The following is a 21,897-nucleotide window of genomic DNA, read 5'->3' as shown; positions in this document are numbered from 1 at the left end:
ACATATTACATAGAAAACTAAATATGTGGAATTAACACAGTTGTATATGTGTAAAATGTGTGCATGTAGGATGATGAATGTAGGATGACGAGTAAATAAAAAACTACCTAAAAAAATGTGACTTAAATTCAACAGCTTGATAAAGAATTGAAGAGATTTGATGATATTAGCCAGTTTACATGAAAAGGTGTTTGAGAGAATATTATATATTATATTGTATAAATGAATGTGTGTGAGCATTAACAGCAGTTTGTCCTACAGACACACAGTGAACAGGTCTTACCTGCAGGAATGAGACGTCTTCAGCTCCCAGCTCCTGTTTTATGGCTCTGATCTGTTCTGAAAGGGTTGATATCTCTTCTGTCATCTTCTCAATCTTCTCCTTCATCATCTGACTCTTCTGCTCCTCTTCCTCCCTCAGTCCAGTGATCCTGGCTGCCTCTTCATCTTTTAGGAACTGCTGAAGTTTCTCAAACTCCATCTTTATCTGTCTCTCTGTGTGCTGGGCCTGGCTCTGGAATAAACATTATTCACCATCATTTCAGCACAATCCAGTGCTGCATTTTCAACACTGTGATTTAAAGGCCTCAGTTCAGTACCTTGATGTGCTCTGCTGTTTGATCACAGATTAGCTTCACTGCATTGAAGGCTTTTAACTTCTTCTGTATTGGAGCCATTGCAGTCCTGAGTTTCTCCTGGAAAGAAATGACAGGTTGTTGGGGGGTTGTTGGGAGTGTTTCACTTGTGTATGTGTGAGTATTGTATTTCAGATGTGTGTGAGGACACACATAAATAGCAGTGCGTAAAAAAACAGTGAATAAAGTGCAAAAACATTTTAATAGCGTTTAGTTCAATATTTCAAATGTTGTGGAATCATTACACATTCAATTCCAAATCAAAGCATTAACAAATTTGATCAAGTCTGCGTTTTTCTTTTACAGAAAGCAAAGAAAAGGAATATTAATCTGTCCAAACAAATGGCTGTCAACTTTTTCTCTTCAAACTCTCTTCAAACTGTATAAACGGAAAAGATTTTTCAAGATTAAACTTCACTTTAAATTACTGAACTAATATTTAGTTGCATAAACCATTGTTTTTGATAACTGCTGCGCATCTGCGTTGCATCGAGTCAACCAACTTCTGGCACCTGGAAACAGGTATTTCAGCCCAGGATGAACAAACTACATTCCACAGTTCCTGTAAATTTTTGGGTTTTGCTTCAGAAAATGCATTTTTAATGTCACCCCGCAAGTTTTCAATGGGGTTGAGGTCGGGGGATTGAGCTGGCCACTCCATTACCTCAATCCTTTTTGTCTGGAATCAAGATGTTGCTCGCTTACTCGTGCGTTTAGGGTCGTTATCATGTTGAAACACCCATTTCAGGGGCATTTCCTCTTCGGCAACATCATCTCCAAGTATTTTGATGTATTCAAACTGATCCATGATCCCTGGTATACGAACCCAACAGCGTAGTATAAAAAACCTCCCCATACCATGATTTTTGCGCCACCATGCTTCACTGTCTTCACAGTGTACTGTGGCTTGAATTCAGTACCCGGGGGTAGTCTGACGTACTGTCGACGACTACTAGATCCGAAAAGAACAATTTTACTCTCATCAGTCCACAGAATGCAATTTCTCTTTGGGCCAATTGATGTGTTCCTTGGAAAATTTTAACTGATTCTGCACATGCCCTTTTTTCAACAATGGTGCTTCATGTGGGCTTCTTGCTGATAGCTTAGCTATAAGTGTTTTACAGGTAAGTGTAGATCATCTTAGATCTTTCTGGAGCTGATGAATGGCTGAATCTTTACCATTCTGACTATTCTTTGATCCGTTTGAACAGTAGTTGCTCACTTTCTTCCGCATCTCAGGTTTTTGTTGCCATTTTAAAGCATTTGAGATCATTTTAGCTGAGCATCCTATAATTTACTGCACTTCTTTATACGTTTTCCCCTCTCCAATCAACTTTTCAATCAAATGACGTTGTTCCTTGATGGCCCATTGTACTTAGCATTCAGAAGGAAATATATTTCATAATAATGTGTGAAACATTTGCTTCCTTAATAAAGGACAATTAATGACACCATGTTTTTTCACAGAATTCATGAATTCTCTAATTAAACTCCACATTGCTATTATTTTGAACACGCCACTTTCAATGAATGAGTCAATTACTCAGAACAAGCAGCATGCATGTCATGACAGCTGGGTCTGTTGTTTTTCTATTACGCTACTACATCTACAAGTAAATTATTTGCCAAGCAGAAATATCACTACTACTAATAACAGTGGTTCATCAGGTTACTAATGTTGTACGGCTATTTTCTTAAACACAACTGTTTGTCCAGTGGGGTCCAAAAGTCTGAGACTACATTGAAAGTCTGGGATGTTTTTTCATGTGATCCTGGAAATAAAGAGTCACTTCAGAGCATTGCGAGAACTACTCAAAGACCAAAGAAGAGCAAGGAGTGCTGCTCAATCCACAATCACCTGACCTCAACCCCATTGAACATTTATGGGGGCACTTGAAGACGGACAAAAGCCAAGCATTCAGTAAGTCGGAGGGTTCCTGATTCGATTCAACCCTGGGTATGTCAAAGTGTCCCTGAGCAAGACACCTAATCCCCAAATGCTCCTGACGAGTTGGTTGGTGCCTTACATGGCAGCTGTTAGTGTGTGTGTGTGTGTGTGTGTGTGTGAATCAGTGAATGAGAAGCATCAATTGTACAGCACTTTGGATAAAGGCGCTTTATAAATTCCAACCATTTACCATTTACTATTCTTCAGGTTTTGCACAGATTTGTGGAGTCATCATTATCGTCATTATCTTTTAACTCAACATGTTATGCTGATAATATAATTAATAATGAGAAAGTTCACATTAAATTAGAAAATAATGAAAAATAGAAGTATTTTCAGGAGTGCAACAAAAGTTTTAATTTTGTCCTTGGCGGAGCCTCATAGTTTTGGATGTGTGTGTATGCTTACGGTTTTGCTCTGTGCTTATTTCTGATGATGTAGCAAAAAGAAACTTGCACATTCTCACTTGGAAATGATAAAAACTGTCTGGAAATTTTTACAAAATGAAAACACAATTATTTGAAGCTGTAAGAAAACATGATGGCCAAATATTTACAAAAAGTGGAAGGAGCAATGGTAGAGGATCACCAGGGAAGAACCCCACATCTGGAGATATCTATGGGCCTAACCTGCCCCTCTCACCCCCCCCCCACTCTCCTCCCACTCTCTCTCCTGCCACTCAGTCATGCGACACATCGTGATAACACAGTGACTACGTCAATAGATTCATACTGAATATAAATTATATTTCTAACACAATTTACTAGTTTTGTAAACTAATCGGTCACAACAAAGACCAACTTCGTCAATGTGCAAATCTTTTTTAGAATCTCATTTTCCATACCTTGTAATCAGTATTATCTACTTAAAAATAGTTAGTTGTTAAAGTCTAAATTCTGTGATTAAACACTTACCTTGTTCTCTTCTGCAGCCTCCTGAACTGGTAGCATTTTATGGTTTTCATGTTTTCTTGAAGTTTGGCAGATAACACAGACGGGTATTTGATCCACCAGACAGAAGAGTTTGAGTTTCTCACTGTGCAGACTGCAGAGCACTTCAGATCCTGCTTCAGCTCTCTGACTTCTCTCCTTTAAGAACGCCTCACAGGTATTCTTCAGAGACAGGTTAAGTGGAGGAAAACTCCTCGAAGCTCTTTTCCTGCAAACTGGGCACTCCTGAGATCCCTTCTGATCCCAGTACTGCTGCAGACAGGCCTTACAGAAGCTGTGACTGCATCTCAGGACAACAGGATCCCTGAAGATTTCAGTACACACAGGACAGGAGAGCTCCTCTTCCAGGAGAGAAGATCCAGAGGCCATTCTGTCTCGTCTGTTCAGTCTCTGCTAAATCTGCAGTTTGGTTTCACTTTTACTTCCTGCTGTTACACACACTTATAATAGACTGTCTTTAAAACTGTCTGCTCTTCTCAGTCAATATTTTTAGAAATGAAAAGAATTCACAGTGAAATCATATCATAAGATCCCCAATGTAACTAAAGCACCTGTATGGGTGAAACAGTTAGACACACCTGTTTATCAGTGACAGCACTTCCTGTTAGACACACCTGTTTATCAGTGGGCAGCATTGTGCGACTGAGGTTTCATTGTCTGGCAGTTTTACACCAGCCCCATTCTTCAGGTTCTGTCAGTTCTCTTGTGTGTTTTTGTAAATCCATTCTTCCAAACAAAAGGCCAAAGTCCTTTCACAATTACTTGCTTAACATTGACAAAATCCAGGTTTTGGTGATTATACTTTGCTTTCTGTCAAACCAACAACAATTGAGGAATATTCTGGAGGGGTCCTCGCACGGGCCGCCAAATAACGTAGGGATTTTACTCTCTACGAAACCGGGGCGCCAGTTAATGTTATGTAGCAGTATAACTGCAAAAAGTAATCAGTCTCATAAAATTACTGTTATCAGAAATATCCAACCACAAATTTAGTATTTTAATTAATTAAAATAACCAATATTAATGATTAAACATACCGATAACCTGAAGGTTGGAAGTTCTTCGAAAGACTGCTTTAACGCGGCTCTCATGTCTATGTGATTCCAAAACGGACACCGGGGTTTAATAAAATATATTTATTAAACAAACGTAAAACACAGAACAGATAAACTAACGGGAAGTTAGTAAGGAAATTTAGTCGAAGAGAAGAAGCAGAAGAAAGGGAAGAGAGGCAGAAGAGCCGAAGGAAGCAGAAGAGAGAGATCCCAAGAACGTGTCTTGCTCTTATACGAGACCGTTTATTGCTCCCGCCATTACGGGATTGGCTGAACCAAGTTAGACGTCATTCGTGGTGGACGTCGCGGAATTTTCCTGTGGGAATGTGGAAGTTGTAGTCCCTACAATTCTAACAAAAAGTGTTTGATACTATCTCCAAAATATCAACTAATGATTACATCACCAATCAACAAACAAAATAGCTACAGTGGTAAGCAAACATTATGATGTCACAGTTTACCTTCTGGATGTAAAATGTCATCACTTCATAATTTTATCCTTTTAGCCATGTGTGAAAGTTTGTCATAATTAGAGAATTAATTATTCGGTTATGGCCAAAATCGTCTTTTGTGAAGTCACAGTGACTTTGACCTTTGACCACTAAAATGTAAACAGCTCATCCTGGAGTCAAAGTGGACGTTTGTGCCAAATTTGAAAACAATCTCTGAAGACATTCCTGAGATATCGTTTTCACAAGAATGGGACAGACGGACGGACAACAGACGAACAACATACATAAAGCCTCCAGCCACGGCTGTCCCAGTGACCCCGAGTACAGAGTGTGAAACCAGTGGCCCACAGGACAGAGTGTGAAACCAGTGGCCCCAATACAGAGTGTGAAACCAGTGGCCCCCAGGACAGAGTGTGAAACCAGTGGCCCCTAGGACAGAGTGGGAAACCAGTGGCCCCGGGCCCCATCCCACTGGGGGAGCGTCAGAGGGGATCAAACGTGTTGTCCATGACAACCTTCAGCCCCCAACCACACGAGCCAGTGCTGCCATCTAGAGGTGATCATGTGCTACTACAGCCACTCTGAAGAACATACACTGGAAATGTGCAGAAAAAATACTTCATGTATGAATTGTCTGTATTTTGTTTTGTTTGAACATCTTGAGTCAGTCTCTGGTGCTGGCACATTTACTCACAAAGGTGGGTATTTTCTGATTAATCATCTCCACCAAGGGCATGACAGAAAAGCCCCCATGAGAATCAAACTGGCAACCTCCTGCAGCAGACATTCAGACTGCGCAAGACTGTGGTGAGGCACAGTCACTCACTGCATTTCTTAATCTGCCGTTCACCGTGCATACTACAACCATCTTAATCTGCTCTTCACCCTGCATACTACAACCATCTTAATCTGCTATTCACCCTGCATACTACAACCATCTTAATCTGCCATTCACCCTGCATACTACAACCATCTTAATCTGTCATTCACCCTGCATACTACAACCATCTTAATCTGCTATTCACCCTGCATACTACAACCATCTTAACCTGCTATTCACCCTGCATACTACAACCATCTTAATCTGCTATTCACAGTGCATACTACAAACAAAATAGTTGGAGGACAAACATGTAAAAATGTCCCCCTCAGTCACAACATGAGTCACAGACAGACAGACAGACAGAGAGACAGAGAGACAGAGACAGACAGTACTACTACTAGTAAATAATAATAATAATAATAATAATTTGCTATTTAGCTGACACCTTCATCCAAAGCGATTTACAGTTGATTCGACTAAGCAGGGGACAATCCCCCCTGGAGCAATGTGGGGTTAAGGGCCTTTCTCAAAGGCAAAACAGTGAAGATCTAACTGTGGCTACACCGGGATTTGAACCACCAACCTTCTGGGTCCCAGTAAAGCCGCAAAGCCACTCGGCTACAGGCTGTCAGAAAAAAACCCCCCTTATAATGAAATATACATTTATTCACTGAATTAATATCTGAGTGTAACTCTTGTCTGCAAATACAGAATCTTTCAGATTCAGTTTATCCATTTTCCACAGAGCTACTCCACTGTTACAGACACCTTCATTGGACAGATCTGTAGACGAGTCTGGAGAGAAACAGATTCAGGACCAAAGAATGGAAACAGCCTCTCAGTGAAGGAGTGTTTAAAAGTGTAGAGAGGAGTGTTGTCACTGGGGTCAGAGAATGACACCTCCCCCCTGTTCCAGTCCAGCTGCACTCTAACCCTCTGGAGTTCCCTCTTCACAGTGAGGGCTGTAGGTGTGGAGGTCAGGGCATAGTATTTCCCACTGGTGTTTTTATATAAACTCCACACTCCTCCTGCTGAGTTCATTTCCATAGTCCCTTTCCTGCTGATGGACTCTTTAACCACACCCACCCACCAGTCCCTACCCCCCACTTCTACATCCCAGCAGTGTCTCCCTGAGCTGAATCCCTCAGAGCCCAGCACACAACCCCACCTATCAAATCTCTCTGGATTATCAGGAACCTGGTGTCCCTCATCACTGCGTCTCACACTGGTCAGATCCTCAGACAGTGAGAGGTCGGGATGTGCTGTGTTTGGGTCCAGAGTCACAGGAGCTGAAGGGACAGAGAATGAGACGTCAGCACTGATCTGCACAAAGGGAAATATTGGGTTTCTCAGGATATGAACTGGTTTTCACCAAAACCACCATTACAACCTGAGAACTGATTAATTAAACTATTTCAAGAAACAAAATACGTCTAAAACTATTTCACACAGTGTATAATAATTGGAAGAGGGAGCAAAACCTCCATTCAGCATTTTATTATGAGCATCAGTGAGGACTGGTGCTCAGTCTCTTCACTCCAGGGCTCGAACAGACAGGACCAATATGACTCTGACTGGCTTCATCAGCTTGTGGAAAGATGCTGAAGATTGCCCCTGTACAGTGACAATGTGGAGCTCCCTGCCCCCAGTACTCACTGTATTGAACAGTCCCCAGCATCTTCTCCCACACTCTGTACTTCAGATTGCCCAGGTGCTTGGCCACATCAATCAGCGCTCCTGAGACCTTCTCTGGATCCCCCAGTGTACACTGGGCTCTGCAATAATATTCAGGAGACACTTGTGCTGTGGGCGTGGCTTCATTACCATAGAAGATTATCAGCAGCAATATCATCACCCACTGAGAAAAACACACTCACAGCCCCACTGAGAGACACACACTCCCAGCCCCACTGAGAGACACACACTCACAGCCCCACTGAGAGACACACACTCACAGCCCCACTGAGAGACACACACTCACAGCCCCACTGAGAGACACACACTCACAGCCCCACTGAGAGACACACACTCACAGCTCCACTGAGAGATACACATTCATAGCCCCACTGAGGGACACACACTCACAGCCCCACTGAGAGACACACACTCACAGCCCCACTGAGGGACACACACTCACAGACCCACCCCACTGAGAGACACACACTCACAGCCCCACTGAGAGACACACACTCACAGCCCCACTGAGGGACACACACTCACAGGACCTGATGAGAGTAAGTCTCCTTACCTGTTCTGTGAATCCTTGTAGTTCTGAAATATGGAGAGTGAATTATTATGACTGCAGCAAATACTCATTCCAGTTAAACTGTGAATCCACAGGACCATCTGACTGCATGTTACTGAACGTGCTTTTCATATGACATATTACATAGAAACTAAACATGTGGCTTTAACACAGTTGTATATGTGTAAAATGTGTGCACTTTGGATGATAAATGTCAGATGACTAGTAAATAAAAAACGACCTACAAAAATGAGACTTTAATTCAACTGCTTGATAAAGTATTGAAGAGATTTGATGATATTAGCCAGTTTACATGAAAAGGTGTTTGAGAGAATATTATATATTATATTGTATAAATTAATGTGTGTGAGCATTAACAACAGTTTGATTAGAGTCCTCCAGACAGAGTGAACAGGTCTTACCTGCAGGAATGAGACGTCTTCAGCTCCCAGCTCCTGTTCTATGGCTCTGATCTGTTCTGAAAGGGATGATATCTCTTCTGTCATCTTCTCAATCTTCTCCTTCATCATCTGACTCTTCTGCTCCTCTTCCTCCCTCAGTGCAGTGATCCTGGCTGCCTCTTCATCCTTTAGGAACTGCTGAAGTTTCTCAAACTCCACCTTTATCTGTCTCTCTGTGTGCTGGGCCTGGCTCTGGAATAAACATTATTCACCATCATTTCAGCACAATCCAGTGCTGCGTTTTCAACACTGTGATTTAAAGGCCTCAGTTCAGTACCTTGATGTGCTCTGCTGTTTGATCACAGATTACTTTCACTGCATTGAAGGCTTTTAGCTTCTCATGCAGTGGAGCCAGTGCAGTCCTGAGTTTCTCCTGGAAAGAAATGACAGAGTCCACACTTTACTGAGGAAACAGACCCACAGTAAACGTCACTGCCTACACAGACAGCACAAGGGGAGCCAGAATGGAGACTCAGGTCACAGCTTGTCTAAAACAATGTTCAAAACTATAAAATCAGAGCAACAAAGTGAGGTGTTGTTGGGAGTGTTTTACTTGTGTATGTGTGAGTATTTCACATGTGTGTCAGGACACATGAGTATGTATGTACAGGGGGGTCCAAAAGTCAGAGACTACATTGAAAATATGGGATGTTTTTTTCTTGATGTAATCCTGGAAATAAAGAGTCACTTCAAAGCTTTGCAAGAACTACTCAAAGGCCAAAGAAGGGCAAGGAGTACTGCACAATCCACAATCACCTGACCTCAACCCCATATATGGGGGCACTTAGACTGACAAAAGGCAAGCATTCAGTAACATCACAAAATGCTCTTTGGAACATTGTCAAATAATGCTGGGATAACATGAATCATCTGGTTTTGCACAAATTTGTCGAGTCCATGCCAGCTTGAGTGCACGTTGCCAAATCTTTTAAAAGATTCAACTCGACTCAATTTGTTATCCTGATAATATAATTAGTAATGATGAAGTTTGTATTAGAAAATAATGCAAAATAGAAGCATTTTCAGGACCCCACTGCATGGGTGAGTGTTTCACATGTGTATGTGTGAGTGTTTCACATGGGTATATTCAAGTAAAGTTTCAATTTTGCCCTCGACAGCCCCTCATAGTTTTGGATATGTGTGTATGGTTGTGGTCTGTTGGTTTCACAAAAACAAACTTGCACATTCTGACCTGAAAATGATCAAAACTGTCTTCATTTCTTTCCAGTCAATTTATATTAATAAGAAAAAAACACAGTTATTTTCAGCCCAAATATTCATGAAAACTAGAAGGACCCCTCTCCCTCCTGACCCCCTCTCCTGTGTCTCCCCCTCTTTGTGTCACATTGGTCATGTGACACAAAGTGACAATACAGTAACTACCTCAATAGATTCATATTGAATATTAATTATATTTCTGACACAATTTACTCGTTTGATTTAACTGTCAGTAGATGACAGCACTACAGAGCCCAACTTCATCAATATCCAAATATTTTTTATCATCTCATTTTACATACCTTGTAATCAGTATTATCTGCAGTTTAACTTGTACATAGTTAGTTGTTAAAGTCTAAATTCTGTTATCAAACACTTACCTTATTCTCTTCTGCAGCCTCCTGAACTGGTAGCATTTTGTGGTTTTCATGTTTTCTTGAAGTTTGGCAGATAACACAGACGGGTATTTGATCATCCAAACAGAAGAGTTTGAGTTTCTCACTGTGCAGACTGCAGAGCACTTCAGATCCTGCTTCAGCTCTCTGACTTCTCTCCTTTAAGAACGCCTCACAGGCATTCCTCAGAGACAGGCTAATTGGAGGACAATCCAGAGAAGATCTTCTTCTGCAAACTGGGCACTCCAGAGATCCCTTCTGATCCCAGTACTGCTGCAGACAGGCCTTACAGAAACTGTGACTGCATCTCAGGACAACAGGATCCCTGAAGATTTCAGAGCATATAGGACAGGAGAGCTCCTCTTCCAGGAGAAAAGATCCAGAGGCCATTCTGTCCCGTCTGTTCAGTCTGTGCTAAATCTGCAGTTTGGTTTCACTTTTACTTACTGCTGTTACACAAACATAAAATTAAAGTGGACTGTCTTTAAATTAGTCTGAAGTCTCTGCTCTTCTCAGTCAATATCTTTAGAAAAGTGTTTGTTTCTGAAACATATTCACAGTCAAATCATATCATAACACTCTCAGTGTAATTACATTTCCAGTGTGTGAGACTTTGTACTTCCCTCTTCCTGTTTGACAGGTCCGATTATGGGAGACATTTCCTGCAAGGGGCAGCATTGTGCCACTGAGGTTTGATTGGCTGATCCGCAAGCAGTTTTACACCAGCCCTGTTCTTCAAGTTCTGTCACTTCTCTTGTGTGTTCATGTAAATCCATTCTTACACCTTAAAGGCCAAAGTGCTTTCACAATTATTCTACTGAACACTGGCAAAATCTTTTTGGTGATTATAGTTTGAATTCTTTGTCCACCAAATGCTGAGTTTTAATGGTCAAACCAGGAGAGAAGTTGCCCGCCTCCTTTTTAATGAAGGGTCATGCAAAAGTTTACCAAATAAGAGCCAATTGATTTTTCATGGCATGCATGGCTTTTTCTGACTTAACGTTGCTTCAGAGGATGAATCATCCCGCAAAACATGAAAAGTGGAATGATGAAAAATGAACATGGTATGAATATTGTGGCTCCAACACAAATACAGAGCCCCCCAGGACAGAGTGTGAAACCAGTGGCCCCCAGTACAGAGTGGGAAACCAGCAGCCCCCAGTACAGAGTGTGAAACCAGTGGCCCCCAGGACAGAGTGAAACCAGTGGCCACCAGTACAGAGTGAAATCCAGTGGCCCCGGGCCCCATCCCACTGGGGGAGCATCAGAGGGGATCAAACGTGTTGCCCATGACAGTGGCCCTGTCCCTCTGAAGTGAATGTGGCTTCACAGAGCAGCAGGAGGGACTTTCAGCCTCATGGAATTCCCTGCTCCTGCAGCCCTGTATCCATGTGAGGGACACAAGCCCCAAACCACATGAGCCAGTACTGCCATCTAGAGGTGATCATGCGCTACTACAGCCAGAAGATCATACACAGGAAACGTGAATAAAAAATACTGAATGTATGTATTGTCTGTGCTTTGTTTTGTTTGCACATCTTGAGTCAGTCTCTGGGGCTGGCACATTTACTCACAAAGGTGGGTATCTTCTGATTAATCATCTCCACCAAGGGCATGACAGACAAGCCCCCATGAGAATCAAACTGGCAACCTCCTGCAGCAGACATTCAGACTGCGCTAGACTGTGGTGAGGCACAGTCACTCACTGCATTTCTTAACCTGCTATTCACCCTGCATACTACCGCCATTTTACATTACATTACATTACATTATTGGCATTTGGCAGACGCTCTTATCCAGAGCGACGTACAACAAAGTGCAGACCCATAACCAGGGATAAGTTCGCTGAAAGACCCTAGAGGTAAGTACAATTTCAACTGCTACCTGTACAACAAAGATAAGGACAAGGGCCATTTCTTTTTTTTTTTTTTTCTTTTTTTTTTTTGAACAAACAAACAAGAGCAAAAGTGACCAAAGTTAACTATCCAAACACTGCTTACCTAGCCAACTAAAAATACCGATACACAAAGCAAGTCACAGAGACAACAATTAAGGTTCACAGGGAGGTAGGGAGGGATGGGGAGAGGTGCTGCTTGAAGAGGTGCGTCTTCAGCTTGCGCTTGAAGGTGGGGAGAGATTCTATAGTTCTGACCTCAACGGGGAGTTCGTTCCACCACCGTGGAGCCAGAACAGACAGTAGTCGTGAGCGTGAGGTGGAGGTTCTGAGAGGGGGAGGTGCCAAGCGGCCTGTGGAGGCTGAACGAAGAGGTCTGGCAGGGGTGTAGGGTCTGATGATTTTTTGCAGATAAGCTGGGGAAGACCCTTTAACTGCTTGGAAGGCTAGCACCAATGTTTTGAATTTGATGCGAGCCATGACAGGCAGCCAGTGGAGGGAAGTAAGCAGGGGGGTGACGTGTGAGTATTTGGGAAGGTTGAAGACCAGACGAGCTGCTGCATTCTGGATGAGTTGGAGGGGTCTGATGGCGGACGCTGGGAGGCCAGCCAAGAGGGAATTGCAGTAGTCCAGGCGGGACAGAACCATCGCTTGGACCAGGAGCTGGGTCGAGTAGGGGGTGAGAAAGGGGCGGATTCTCCGTATGTTGTAGAGGAAGAACCTGCAAGACCGGGTCACCGCCGCAATGTTCTCGGAAAGGGACAGTCTGCTGTCCATCACCACGCCGAGGTTCCTTGCACTGGGTGACGGCGTGAGTGTGGTATCCCCGAGAGAAATGGAGAGATCCAGATGGGGAGAGGTATTAGCAGGGATGAATATCATTTCAGTTTTACCTGGGTTGAGCTTTAGATGGTGGTTGTCCATCCACCATCTTAATCTGCTATTCACCCTGTATAGTACAACCATCTTAATCTGCTATTCACCCTGCATACTACAACCATCTTAACCTGCTATTCACCCTGCATACTACAACCATCTTAACCTGCTATTCACCCTGCATACTACAACCATCTTAATCTGTTATTCACCCTGCATACTACAACCATCTTAATCTGCTATTCACCCTGCATACTACAACCATCTTAACCTGCTATTCACCCTGCATACTACAACCATCTTAATCTGTTATTCACCCTGCATACTACAACCATCTTAATCTGCTATTCACCCTGCATACTACAACCATCTTAATCTACCATTCACCCTGCATACTACAACCATTTTAACCTGCTATTCACCCTGCATACTACAAACAAAATAGTTTGAGGACCCTCAGTCACAACATCAGTCACAAACAGACAGACTGACAGAGACAGACAGACTGAAGGAGACAGGTAGACAGACAGACAGAATGAGAGACAGACAGGCAGGTAGACGGACAGACAGACAGGCAGGTAGACAGACAGACAGGCTGCATATGTTGATGGCATGCTCCAGTTTATCTGAGCAGTATTTCATAAGTACAGCAAATGATGCCTGATGAAGCTCACTAAATTATAGTACGACAAGTACGACTACTAAATAATAATAATAATAATAATAATAATTTGTTATTCAGCTGACACCTTTAACCAAAGCGACTTACAGTTGATGAGACTAAGCAGGGGACAATCCCCCCTGGAGCAATGTGGGTTTAAAGGCCTTTCTCAAAGGCCCAACAGCTGTTAAGATCTAACTGTGGCTACACTGGGATTTGAACCACCAACCTTCTGGGTCCCAGTAAAGCCACTAGGCTACAGGCTGTCCGAAAAAACACACTTATAATGAAATATAAATCCATTCACTGAAATGATCAATGCAATGCTCTTCTGCAAATACAGAATCTTTTAAATCTGATCTTTACCCATTTTCCACAGAGCTACTCCACTGTTACAGACACCTTAATTGGACAGATCTGGATAGGAGTAGGATGAGGCCTAAAGAATGGAAACTGTCTCTCAGTGAAGGAGTGTTTAAAAGTGTAGAGAGGAGTGTTGTCACTGGGGTCAGAGAATGACACCTCCCCCCTGTCCCAGTCCAGCTGCACTCTGACTCTGACCCAGGAAAAACAGCTGTTAAGATCTAACTGTGGCTACACCGGGAATTGAACCACCTACCTGCAGGGGAAAATTAACAGAACAAAAGATCTCCCTCCTAAAAGCATGATAAACAATCACAAGTCAAAATCAGACTCAACCTCGATGAGCAAGCTGGTTCCTCTAAAACTTTATGCCAGAAGTGTATCTATATGTAAGTGGCTTATAATCAATATATCACATGTACGCTGCTTGTTATCAAATCAAATGAACCTAGAACATTAATTATAGCTGAGCTTATGAAAACGCAAGAAACCACAGTGAAAACTGTTGAAATGAGAGCAAAGAATGCAACAGGCTAAAGAAGTACATTTACAAAAATGTTCATCAAATGTTTAGTATGTCTGTATATTAGAAAAGAATATTAGAAGAGAATATGAATCAAATGTTTAGTATGTCTGTATATTTTCAATGATTTACTGCTGATAAGTTCATGTTAGAAGTGCATAAGTGACCCATGTGTAATCCGAAGTACCAAACATGAGTTATATGCTGAGCCATATGTAACCTGAGTGGAAAAATACAAAATGACGTGTTTGTTAGAAAGCAGTTGGGTGTCTCGGTGGCGCAGCCTGTAGAGCACTGACCGCATGCTCATTGCGAGCCGCGACGTCGGCGGTTCGAATCCGACCGTCTGACATTTGTCGCATGTCTTCCCCTCTCTCTCGCTCCCATTCTTCTTCTCTCTCTATACTGTATACTGTCCAATAAAGCTGAAAAAGGCCTAAAAAATATCTTTAAAAAAAAAGAAAGCAGTTTGCGGGGGCAGGGGTGTCCGGAACTTTGCATGGAGTTGGCAGAGCATGAGGACCATGGGCGATTTGCCACAATGATGTTTGCACCTGTTTTAGGGAGGAGGAGTTAAGATAAGAACAGTGTATAAAGTGGGTGTAAAAATGACACTTGAGGTCCATTTTCTGCAAAACTGGTCCGGCTTTATGCACTTCTGCTGATAAAGTCTGATTTTCCTGAAGAGTTTGCTGCCGTCGTGTCTTTTCCCTCGTGTTTTTCGACAAATTGTAGATTGGACTTAGAATTCTGTCGTTTCCTAGACACGACAAACCTTCTGGGTCCCAGTAAAGCCGCTAAGCCACTATGCTACAGGCTGTCAGAAAAAAACACACTTATAATGAAATATACATTTATTCACTGAATTAATATCCGAGCTACTCCACTGTTACAGACACCTTCATTGGACAGATCTGCATACGAGTCTGGAGAGAAACAGATTCAGGACCGAAGAATGGAAACAATCTCTCAGTGAAGGAGTGTTTAAAAGTGTAGAGAGGAGTGTTGTTACTGGGGTCAGAGAATGACACCTTCCCCCTGTCCCAGTCCAGCTGCACTCTGACCCTCTGGAGTTCCCTCTGCACAGTGAGGACTGCAGGTGGGGAGGTCAGGGCTGCGTATTTCCCACTGTCATACTTATATATACTCCACACTCCTCCTGTTGGGCTCAGATCAACAACCCCTTTCCTGCTGATGGACTCTTTAACCACACCCACCACCAGCCCCCACCCCCCACTTCTACATCCCAGCAGCGTCTCCCTGAGCTGAATCCCTCAGAGCCCAGCACCCAGCCCCACTCATCAAATCTCTCTGGATTATCAGGAACCTGCTGTTTCTCATCACTGCGTCTCACACAGGTCAGATCCACAGACAGTGAGAGTTTGGGATGTGCTGTGTTTGGATCCAGAGTCACAGGAGCTGAAGGGACAGAGAATGAGACGTCAGCACTGATCGGCACAAAGGGAAATATTGGGTTTCTCAGGATATGACCTGGTTTTCACCAAAACCACCATTACAACCTGAGAACTGAGGAATTAAACAATTTCAAAAAACAAAATACGTTGAAAACTATTTCACACAGTGTATAATAATTGGAAGATGGAGCAATACCTCCTTCCCCTTCAACCCATTACATTACATTACATTACATTACCTGGCATTTAGCAGACGCTCTTATCCAGAGCGACGTACAACAAAGTGCAAATCAATCACAAGAACAAGTGCAAAAGTAGAGAGACAGTACAGTTCCGAGTCCTAGTGTAAACATACAGAAATTCAGAACCCTTGAAGAGTACAATCAACATTCAAACTAGCATACCACTGTTGGCAGCTAGAATACAACAACAGCCAATAAAAACAACAATACCTATACAAGTAACAATATCTATACATAAGTGCCATTACGGTCTAAGGCTAATCACAGTGATTGTGAGTAGGAGTAGCAGTAGATTGTGAGTAGCAATCCAGTATCAGTGTTAAAGCAGCATTTTATTATGAGCATCAGTGAGATTAAGGACTGGTGCTCAGTCTCTTCACTCCAGGGCTCTTACACAGACAGGACCAATATGACTCTGACTGGCTTCATCAGCTTGTGGAAAGATGCTGAAGATTCCCCCTGTACAGTGACAATGTGGAGCTCCTTGCCCCCAGTACTCACTGTATTGAACAGTCCCCAGCATCTTTACCAACACACGGTACTTCAGAATGCCCAGGTGCTTGGCCACATCAATCAGCGCTCCTGAGATCTTCTCTGGATCCCCCAGGGTGCACTGGGCTCTGCAATAATATTCAGGAGTCACTTGTGCTGTGGGCGTGGCTTCATTACCATAGAAGATTATCAGCAGCAACATCAGATCTTCATTCTGTAAGAAAATGGCTCCATCCCTCCCAGCATTCTGCCACACAGCCCCACTGAGAGACACACACTCACAGCCCCACTGAGAGACACACACTCACAGCCCCACTGAGGGACACACTCACAGACCCACTGAGAGACACACACTCACAGCCCCACTGAGAGAGACACACTCACAGCCCCACTGAGAGACACACACTCACAGCCCCACTGAGGGACACACTCACAGACCCACTGAGAGACACACACTCACAGCCCCACTGAGAGACACACACTCACAGCCCCACTGAGAGACACACACTCACAGCCCCACTGAGAGACACACACTCACAGCTCCACTGAGAGACACACACTCACAGCCCCACTGAGAGACACACACTCACAGACCCACTGAGAGACACACACTCACAGCCCCACTGAGGGACACACACTCACAGGACCTGATGAAAGGATGCAGTCTCCTTACCTGTTCTGTGAATCCTTGTAGCTCTGAAATAAGGAGAGTGAATTATTATGACTGCAGCAAATACTCATTCCAGTTAAACTGTGAATCCACAGGACCATCTGACTGCATGTTACTGAACGTGCTTTACATATTACATATTACATAGAAACTAAACATGTGGCTTTAACACAGTTGCATGTGTAAAATGTTTGCATGTAGGATGATGAATCTCGAATGACGAGTGAATAAAAAAACTACAAAAATGAGACTTTAATTCCACAGCTTGATAAAGTGTAGAAGAGATTTGATTATATTAGCCAGTTTACATGAAACGGTGTTTTAGAGAATACTATACTTTATGAATGAATGTGTGTGAGCATTAACAGCAGTTTGATTAGAGTCCTCCAGACACAGAGTGAACAGGTCTTACCTGCAGAAATGAGAGGTCTTCAGCTCCCAGCTCCTGTTCTAAGGCTCTGATCTGTTCTGAAAGGGATGATATCTCTTCTGTCATCTTCTCAATCTTCTCCTTCATCATCCGACTCTTCTGCTCCTCTTCCTCCCTCAGTGCAGTGATCCTGGCTGCCTCTTCATCTTTTAGGAACTGCTGAAGTTTCTCAAACTCCATCTTTATCTGTCTCTCTGTGTGCTGGGCCTGGCTCTGGAATAAACATTATTCACCATCATTTCAGCACAATCCAGAGCTGCATTTTCAACACTGTGATTTAAAGGCCTCAGTTCAGTACCTTGATGTGCTCTGCTGTTTGATCACAGATTACTTTCACTGCATTGAAGGCTTTTAGCTTCTCCTGCAGTGGAGCCAGTGCAGTCCTGAGTTTCTCCTGGAAAGAAATGACAGAGTCCACACTTTACTGAGGAAACAGACCCACAGTAAACTTCAATGCCTACACAGACAGCACAAGAGCCCCTGCTCAGACAGAAGGGAGCCAGAATGGAGACTCAGGTTATAAAAAAATAAATTAAAAAAACACGTATAAAACTATAAACTCAGAGCTACAATGTGAGGTGTTGTGGGGTTGTTGGGAGTGTTTCACTTGTGTATGTGTGAGTATTTCACATGTGTGTGAGGACACATGAGCAAGTACAATTGTGTTCAAATAAATAGCACTGCGTAAAAAAACAGTGAATAAAGTGCAAAAACATTTTAATAGCGTTTAGTCAATATTTTAAATGTCGTGGAAACATTACACATTAAATTCCAAATCAAAGCATAAGCCAATTTGATCAAATCTGCGTTATTCTTTTACAGAAAGCAAAGAAAAGGAATATTAATCTGTCCAAACAAATGGCAGTGTCTACTTTTTCTCTTCAAACTCTCTTCAAACCATATAAACGGAAAAGATTTTTCAAGATTAAACTTCACTTTAAATTACTGAACTAATATTTAGTTGCATAACCATTGTTTTTGATAACTGCTGCGCATCTGCGTTGCATCGAGTCAACCAACTTCTGGCACCTAGAAACAGGTATTTCAGCCCAGGATGAACAAACTACATTCCACAGTTCCTGTAAATTTTTGGGTTTTCTTCAGAAAATGCATTTTTAATGTCACTCCACAAGTTTTCAATGCGGTTGAGGTCAGGGGATTGAGCTGGCCACTCCATTACCTCAATCCTTTTGGTCTGGAACCAAGATGTTGCTCGCTTACTCGTGTGTTTAGGGTTGTTGTCTTCATGAAACACCCATTTCAGGGGCATTTCCTCTTCAGCAACATCATCTCTTCAAGTATTTTGATGTATTCAAACTGATCCATGATCCCTGGTATACGAACCCAACATCGTAGTATGAAAAACATCCCCATACCTTGATTTTTGCGCCAGCATGTTTCACTGTCTTCACAGTGTACTGTGGCTTGAATTCAGTACCCGGAGGTAGTCTGACGTTCTGTGAACGGCCACTAGACTCAAAAGGAACAATTTTACTCTCACCAGTCCACAGAATGCCATTTCTCTTTGGGCCAATCGATGTGTTCCTTGGAAAATTTTTACTGATTCTGCACATGCCCTTTTTTCAACAATGGTGCTTTACGGGGGCTTCTTGCTGATAGCTTAGCTAAAAGTGCTTTACAGGTAAGTGTAGATCATCTTTGATCTTTCTGGAGCTGATGAATGGCTGAATCTTTACCATTCTGACTATTCTTTGATCCGTTGCTCACTTTCTTCCGCATCTCAGGTTTTTGTTGCCATTTTAAAGCATTTGAGATCATTTTAGCTGAGCATCCTATAATTTACTGCACTTTTTTATACGTTTTCCCCTCTCCAATCAACTTTTCAATCAAATGACGTTGTTCCTTGATGGCCCATTTTACTTAGCAATTCAGAAGGAAATATATTTTATAATAATGTGTGAAACATTTGCTTCCTTTCTTCCTTAATAAAGGACAATTAATGACACCATGTTTTTACACAGAATTCATGAATTCTCGAATTAAACTCCACATTGCTATTATTTTGAACACGCCCCTTTCAATGAATGAGTCAATTACTCAGAACAAGCAGCATGCATGTCATGACAGTTGGGTCTGTTGTTTTTCTATTACGCTACTACATCTACAAGTAAATTATTTGCCAAGCAGAAATATCACTACTACTAATAACAGTGGTTCATCAGGTTACTAATGTTGTACGGCTATTTTCTTAAACACAACTGTTTGTCCAGTGGGGTCCAAAAGTCTGAGACTACATTGAAAGTCTGGGATGTTTTTTCATGTGATCCTGGAAATAAAGAGTCACTTCAGAGCATTGCGAGAACTACTCAAAGACCAAAGAAGAGCAAGGAGTGCTGCTCAATCAACAATCACCTGACCTCAACCCCACTGAACATTTATGGGGGCACTTGAAGACGGACAAAAGCCAAGCATTCAGTTAGTCGGAGGGTTGCTGATTCAATTCAACCCTGGGTATGTCGAAGTGTCCCAAATGCTCCTGACGAGTTGGTTGGTGCCTTACATGGCAGCTGATGGTATGTGTGTGTGTGTGTGTGTGTGCGTGTGTGTGTGTGAATCGGTGAATGAGAAGCATCAATTGTACAGCGCTTTGGATAAAGGCGCTTTATAAATTCCAACCATTTACCATTTACTATTCTTCAGGTTTTGCACAGATTTGTAGAGTCATCATGAATGTTATCTTTTAACTCAACATGTTATGCTGATAATATAATTAATAATGAGAAAGTTCACATTAAATTAGAAAATACTGAAAAATAGAAGTATTTTCAAGAGTGCAACCAAAGTTTTAATTTTGTCCTTGGCGGAGCCTCATAGTTTTGGATGTGTGTGTATGCTTACGGTTTTGCTCAGTGCAAAAAGAAACTTGCACATTCTCACTTGAAAATGATAAAAACTGTCTGGAAATTTTAACAAAATTAAAACACAATTATTTGAAGCTGTAAGAAAACATGATGCCCAAATATTTACAAAAAGTGGAAGGAGCAATGGTAGAGGATCACGAGGGAAGAACCCCACATCTGGAGATATCTATGGGCCTAACCTGCCCCTCTCACCTCCCCCCCCCCCCCCCCTCCTGCCACTCTCTGTCCTGCCACTCTCTCAGTCATGTGACACATTGTGATAACACAGTAACAACGTCAATAGATTCATATTGAATATAAATTATATTTCTGACACAATTTACTAGTTTTGTAAACTAATTGGTCACAACAAAGACCAACTTCGTCAATGTGCAAATCTTTTTTAGAATCTCATTTTCCATACCTTGTAATCAGGATTATCTACTTATAAATAGTTAGTTGTTAAAGTCTAAATTCTGTGATCAAAGACTGACCTTATTCTCTTCTGCAGCCTCCTGAACTGGTAGCATTTTATGGTTTTCATGTTTTCTTGAAGTTTGACAGATAACACAGATGGGTATTTGATCCTCCAGACAGAAGAGTTTGAGTTTCTCACTGTGCAGACTGCAGAGCACTTTAGATCCTGCTTCAGCTCTCTGACTTCTCTCCTTTAAGAACGCCTCACAGGTATTCTTCAGAGACAGGTTAATTGGAGGAAAACTCCTCAAAGCTCTTCTTCTGCAAACTGGACACTCCTGAGATCCCTTCTGATCCCAGTACTGCTGCAGACAGGCCTTACAGAAGCTATGACTGCATCTCAGGACAACAGGATCCCTGAAGATTTCAGTACACACAGGACAGGAGAGCTCCTCTTCCAGGAGAGAAGATCCAGAGGCCATTCTGTCTCCGTCTGTTCAGTCTCTGCTCAATCTGCAGTTTGGTTTCACTTTTACTTCCTGCTGTTACACGCACTTATAATAGACTGTCTTTAAAACTGTCTGCTCTTCTCAGTCAATATTTTTAGAAATGAAAAGAATTCACAGTGAAATCATGTCATAAGATCCCAAATGTAACTAAAGCACCTGTATGGGTGAAACAGTTAGACACACCTGTTTATCAGTGACAGCAGGTTTTGGTGATTATAGTTTGCTTTCTGTCAAACCAACAACAATTGAGGAATATTCTAACAAAAAATGTTTGATACTATCTCCAAAATATCAACTAATGATTACATCACCAATCAACAAACAAAATAACCCAAAATGGTTTTCTCAGCTACAGTGGTAAG

General features: G+C 42.3%; 1 protein-coding gene across 1 annotated transcript; it reads right to left on the bottom strand.

Moving 5' to 3' along the window:
- Positions 1–6,610: 6,610 nt before the first annotated feature.
- LOC133111857 (E3 ubiquitin-protein ligase TRIM35-like) lies at positions 6,611–21,508 on the bottom strand. The gene is made up of 9 exons (XM_061222481.1): positions 21,104–21,508; positions 18,047–18,142; positions 17,731–17,961; positions 10,168–10,596; positions 8,847–8,942; positions 8,531–8,761; positions 8,112–8,134; positions 7,520–7,638; positions 6,611–7,152 (listed from the first exon to the last, which is right to left on the bottom strand). Exons 1-9 carry the CDS (start codon positions 21,506–21,508, stop codon positions 6,611–6,613), a joined length of 2,172 nt encoding a protein of 723 aa, XP_061078465.1.
- Between the last annotated feature and the right edge of the window lie 389 nt (positions 21,509–21,897).

This window comes from Conger conger, chromosome 15, assembly GCF_963514075.1.
Source record: "Conger conger chromosome 15, fConCon1.1, whole genome shotgun sequence".
Taxonomy (NCBI): domain Eukaryota; kingdom Metazoa; phylum Chordata; class Actinopteri; order Anguilliformes; family Congridae; genus Conger; species Conger conger.
This window is presented reverse-complemented; position numbering and strand designations above follow the sequence as displayed.